This window comes from Octopus sinensis, unplaced genomic scaffold, assembly GCF_006345805.1.
Source record: "Octopus sinensis unplaced genomic scaffold, ASM634580v1 Contig13674, whole genome shotgun sequence".
Taxonomy (NCBI): Eukaryota; Metazoa; Mollusca; class Cephalopoda; order Octopoda; family Octopodidae; genus Octopus; species Octopus sinensis.
Genome location: NW_021833026.1, coordinates 146,325 through 152,220, shown reverse-complemented (window position 1 = coordinate 152,220; position 5,896 = coordinate 146,325). Strand labels below are relative to the sequence as shown.

Below are 5,896 nucleotides of genomic sequence, written 5' to 3'. Positions count from 1 at the left end.
TGGGCAGAAGTACAGAACGACACCTTCTTCTCTCTAAAATGGACTGAGGGAGTTGTACCTTTTAGGCGGCTCACACTCGGAATACGACCTCGGGTAGGAGAAACCAGATTTGCTCACTGTGAATCCATCTGAGGCTAAGGAAGATACATTGCCCTCCGAGTCGGGGGGTTCCACTGTTATATTTGTGGAAGGATTCAGAGTCTACACACCATTAGAAGGAGGACTAACCAATGAGAGATTCTCAAATGAAGGACCATAGTGGATCACCGGCACTTGTTCTCCCGCAGTATACAAAATTACAAGGAGGACATTATCTTGAGAAATGTCTGTTCTGTAAGAAAGGCATGTGGCCCCTTCAACAGAGAGAGCGAGTTTGTAATAAAGCGGGAACCCTCCCTGACCCAAGGAGGTGAGGAGTACACACAGTCTATTCTCTTCACTCACTTCTACGGTCAGATTGTCTGGAGACACTCCTGGTGTCCTCAATATGAGGTACAATCCATCATCCTCCAGTCGACTGTCAAAAATAGGCATTTCCCGACTAATTTGATCAATTTCTTTTCCCAATAAAACAGGGGGTTCTTCTATAGGCACGTCAGAGACTGGCTCGTTCTCTTCTGGTTGTATTTCAGAGACAATTGGAGGGTGCTGAGGGGGTAAATCCTTGTAGACGATTGGAAGGGTGACGATCAATTTTTTGTGTGTCTTGTCGAACACAGCCCTGCCCTTGTCCTCGTCAACTGACTGTTTAAAAGGAATATGGAGGTCATAATTAAGGGGTGGTGGAGCTGAGAGGACTGCATGTCTCTCGAATATCTCCAAGTCCACATCCCCCGCACTGGTCACGTTGGGAAGGAAAACGGTCAATTGGAGTTCATTTGGCCTACTACGGTCTGCGGGAGTGCTGAGTCGGTCATAATCCCTCAACTCGACCTTCGAACGATATTTGATTTGGAATTCTGGCCGAGTCGGCTGGTTATTTTCCGTCGGAATACATTTAGGATTATTTGGAAGCAATTCTTCGAGTGTTGGCGGGTCAACAGGACGGTTGGAGCCGTCCTTGTTTATGATGGAGGCAGTGGGGGTCCCCTTGTAAAGAATTTTAAGTGATTTGGCCGATCGGGGGTCGATTCGGAGATCAAAAGCCTTGTTGATGCTCTCAATAGCCACCTGAATGGCCATTTTACTGAAGGCTGCGTTCCTGGAGAGAGAAATAGTGTCGGGGTGAAAGACGACGTCCACAATTGTGCATTGTTTGAGATTCGGAGTCGTTCCCTCTTTCGGTTTGAAAATGGAGTGGGGTATCGACCACGTAGCCCCGGACTGATTTGCCCGCTCTCTACGACAGGATGGCTTTTGGATGTCTTTGTTGGAAGACATGTTGATATAGAAGATTGTATCGGAATCTTTGGAACGAGCTTTAAGACAGAACCCTGGTTCGGGGAGTATGAACTGAATGTCTCGTCCTCGCTGTTTTTCCAATTCGGTTATTTCCTCTTCGTACCGACGCCGGTTTTCGGGGTCTTTGAGTTCCTCTGCGTACTCGGCAAGTAAATTGCGAAATTTTTCGTTTTTTAAAGCTTTTGCGATACTGTTCAACTCATCCTTAGAGAGACCATCCATAAATACCATATCAACAAAATTAGTATTCTTTTCTTTTTAGGTTAACCGATTTAAAAAATTAATTTAGATGCTTATTTAAGGTTATCATTATATATAAATTCCGTTTAAATGTCTAAAGCACGTGTATGGAAGTGCGGCCCCGAGAATCTTTTTTGCGGTTTCGACTTCCGAACTGTATGTTCAAAATTTATTTTAAATTAATATTATTAAAGATAATATGTCGCGTCCCATGCTGGCTACATGTCACCTATTCACAGATCATTTTTACGAGGTCATTGGCTGTCAGACGTCATAATTAATGTGGTTTTTATCATGGAACATCAATCTAGAATATCAATCTATAGTGAGTATCTTAAATAGCGAACCTTTACAGACATTCTCAAGGCAGATAAAATATAAATTAACAAAAAAATCCACCAAATTTATTGTTATACCTCAAAGACGAAAGATTTCAAAAGCACAAATTAGTTATTTGCATGGATAATGAAAGTAAAATGCAAACTATTGCAGATTCTATTCATCGGAATAGCCATTCTGGAATTCGTAAACTGCAACAGGAATGTTTACACTCTTATTTTACAATAAAGTGGAAAATTATAGAACGAGTCGTCAAAAAATGCTCAATTTGCAAGTTTTCTATTTTACTTAAAGTATAAAATTAAAAAAATTAATAGCAGGTTTCTGATTCTAAATATTTCAGATGTTTCAGGTAAATAAATTTTGTATAAAGTATGCTAGAAAACTTGGATCATAATGATTTTGTATTGAATTTTTCTCCACCAAATTTAAATTCATAATATTTTAAACGGATGAATAAAAAAATGAATGTTCATCAATCGAAATACGATTTTTCAATTGAGAATGAACTATGTTTAGTTAATAATTGATAGGTTCGAGTTTTAAAGGATTATGGTACAAATCCTTCACTTAAGCTAAACAGATTTGAATCCCCATATGGAGAACCAGCTGAAATTATTAAAATTTTGTCATACAATCGACTAGTGGTCTATGTCACAGTCGGATAAATGGATACGCGGATAAATGGACACCTGGCTTAAAAATATATATAGTTATAATCTTTTAGAAAAATATTGTACTTTTTAATTTATAAAAAATGCGTAAAACTATGCGTATTATAAAGCTCACCACAGAAATTCTTGAAAAAATCAAAAAAATAAGAGAAAATTAAGAAGAAAACACATTAGACGACAATCCCAACAGAAAACAACGATTTAGGCTAAAGCAGCATGCGAAAAACATATGCTTTGAAAATTTAAATGTATTCTTTATTAAGAATTCAACCAAATTGCGATTTTTCGCAGAGGATGACATTGAGTTGAAGCTTAAATGCATTGAGATATTAATTAACATTAATTAGGCGCCTGTTGAAGGCAATCACTGCCCTTTGCAATCGGTTTTTCTCCCGTATGCACGTGACTTATTCTTCTCTGCCAATCTCACTGCCTTGAGGAAGACTGATGGCTGAGTTCGCCCCATCGCTGTTAGAAATGTCTTCAGGAGGCTGCCTGCTAAGCTTGCCTGCAGGCTCGTCTCTTCTGATCTTGGGGCATTTTTTGAGCCTGTTCAACTCGGAGTTGCTGTCAGGAATGGATGTGAGGCACACCCTGAGATTTTATATCACCAATCCGTCAGCCGATTCTCAACCTGATAGAGCCCTTCTCAAACTCGATATAAAGAACGTATTCAACTCAAGATTGGACTGGAGATTAATCAGCCTCAACTTTGCTAATGAATGCTTTGACCATCTATTATCGTCCCTCCGCATTTGTTTAGACGCCTCCGTCTGGTTTTTGGAAAGCGTGAAGGTGGACAGCGAAAAAGAGATGCCTGGCGAAGGGTGGGATCCTTTCGTCGATGATCCTTCTGACCAGTTTGGTGATTGAACTCAAGAGTCGAGAGCCAGATTCCCTGGTGATCACTGAAGTCATGTCCTTGATATGCCCCGGCCGAAGGCCGTCAATTCCCCCGCTGCTCCTCGCTCCGAAAGATCTGATTCCAGACAGAATTTTTTCCTCAGTGTGGAGCTTCGGGGGGGTCCAAGGCCTTAGGTCTTCGGGGGCCGGCGGATGCTTCGACCTCAGCAAAGTTGATGTCATGGAAGTACACTCGGCAACAGAGTCGCCGGAGCATAAGACACGGAGAGCAGCTCTCACGTCCCCTTCGAGGAGCTTTCGATTCACTCGCTTGATTATCCTGGCGTCTTGTCCGATGCAATTATTGCATAAGTCGGACTTCCTCTGAGAGGAGGTAAGAGGGGAAAATAGAACAAGATTCTTGGATTCTTCGCCGAAAGAAACTGACCGAGACTTAATTGCGGACAAGATTCTTTTGCCGGGATTGGTCGCCTCGTGCTTGTTTCTAAGGACGAGACATGCAAAAAGGAAGATACGGAACCACGGGAGGTCTTCTTCGGAAGTAAGTGCTTCTGAGATAATTTGTTCGAGCCAGGAAGCAGCCGCCAGACGTGCTTGTTTGGGGATACGAAGAGGGATGTCTCTTGTGCCACGGACCGAGGACAGGGACAGAATGAATTCCTCAGTCGAGAGATTGTGGTGGAAGGTAGTAGCACGAGTGGGTCGGTGATTTGGCCCAGCGCCCTTCAAATTGAAGAGGCAGCGGGCACAGTGCCATGCGCACAAGGCACTTGAAGTCGCTTTAGACAAGAGATGTCACTCATTTTGCGTTTGTTAGCTTTTCTCTCATCCCAACTTCCACAAACAAAATTTAATTCTTTGTCTTGTCGAAAATAAACAAATCGGGTTTGTTATGGAACCTTCTCATTTACCTAAACAGATTATATCGAATGTGTTTTGAGTTTTTATCATTCTTGAGTCTAAATTCTCGACAAAAATGAAAGTGGATGCATCTCACAACTTCATCATGCCTCTTGACATAATCGTCATGTAGCATCTTCTCACATCTAGTGGCACAGTGATCGACAGTCTTCCATCGCATGCAGTGGGAACACATTGAGTTATGTTCTTCAAAGAATTAATTTCTATCTTGCATGAGACAGAATAATCCTTCAGACCGTGGGGAGTTATTGCTTTTGGCCAGCCAGTGACTATAGTTTTTGACATTCATAAAATCCTGTCTAGCACTTTTGTATAGGATGGAATGAAGACATTTTGAAAAAATATGGTCCAGTAGGTACTTGTTCTGGGCACCGACCACTAGTTTTTTGTTAAGTAAAACTGATTCTTCAAGTAGATATTTATGCTTCAAGTATTCTTTAATAGTGGCCAGATGAGTTTTTTCCAACATTTCGGGCTGAAGAATCGAAAAGCTTCTTTGTCAGACACCACTTTGGTTTTTTTAAGTCAGTAAGGAATTCAAAAAGCATGCATTCACTTAGAAGAGAAATTGAGTTCAATCCTCTCCCAAAATTGTTACGGGGAGGTTTAATCTATGTTTGTTTGCCGGTCGAAGGTGTAACTTGTATTTTATTAACTTTGCCCGGATCGTATCGTTCACCATTTCATATTCAAATGGCTCAATATCGACTAATCAAATGTAATAGGCCATGCATTCTCAACCTTTTTTTGTTCATCGCCCCCTTTGAAATTTGTCGCCCTTTTGTCCACATACAATTTAAAAATTTTTGTGCATTGTTCTTAATTGGTTGTTTTTTTGTATATAACTTAAAAATCAAAATATAAAACAATAAATTAAATGTAAAAATTTAATTTTTATTAAAAATTATTAGTGAGACCCTGATATTGATGTTTACTTGCTAAATATTCATTGTCGGGTTTAATTTTGCTCAACTTTAGGCGTATGTCCCCTCTATAACACACTTCCAGTCTATTTCTTTCACATTGTGTGTTATGAATGACAAAACTAAAATCACTTTCAACAAAATCAGTGATAGGGAATGTCAATAGTATATTTCTCATTTTCTTCAATAAATTTTGAAATTTCATTTGTAGATCTTTTAATTGCCAAAATTTAGAGATACCATCCTGTTGAAATCTTGAAATCAGATATATCCGCTTCTAGTTCCGTCAAATGTTGACAATATGTCATAATATTGTTTTGACTAAAATATTTACTTATCTCAGATAGTTGTGAAATGTTTTTAAACTGATTTATAGAAAAATTATTTCGATAAAGCAATAATTTTCTTGCAAATGTTTTCATTATTCTTTTGCAATCAATCATGTTGACAAAATTTCCTTGAAGAAGAATAGTAATTTCATTAAATTTGTAAAAATCCAATTCAAATAGAATATTTCATTTTTTGTGAAATGAT

The 5,896-nt window shown here is 39.3% G+C and overlaps 1 protein-coding gene across 1 annotated transcript; it reads right to left on the bottom strand.

The window, feature by feature from the left end:
* Positions 1–201: 201 nt before the first annotated feature.
* LOC115229780 (protein kintoun-like) lies at positions 202–1,632 on the bottom strand. The gene has a single exon (XM_029800076.1). It carries the CDS (start codon positions 1,630–1,632, stop codon positions 202–204), a length of 1,431 nt encoding a protein of 476 aa, XP_029655936.1.
* Between the last annotated feature and the right edge of the window lie 4,264 nt (positions 1,633–5,896).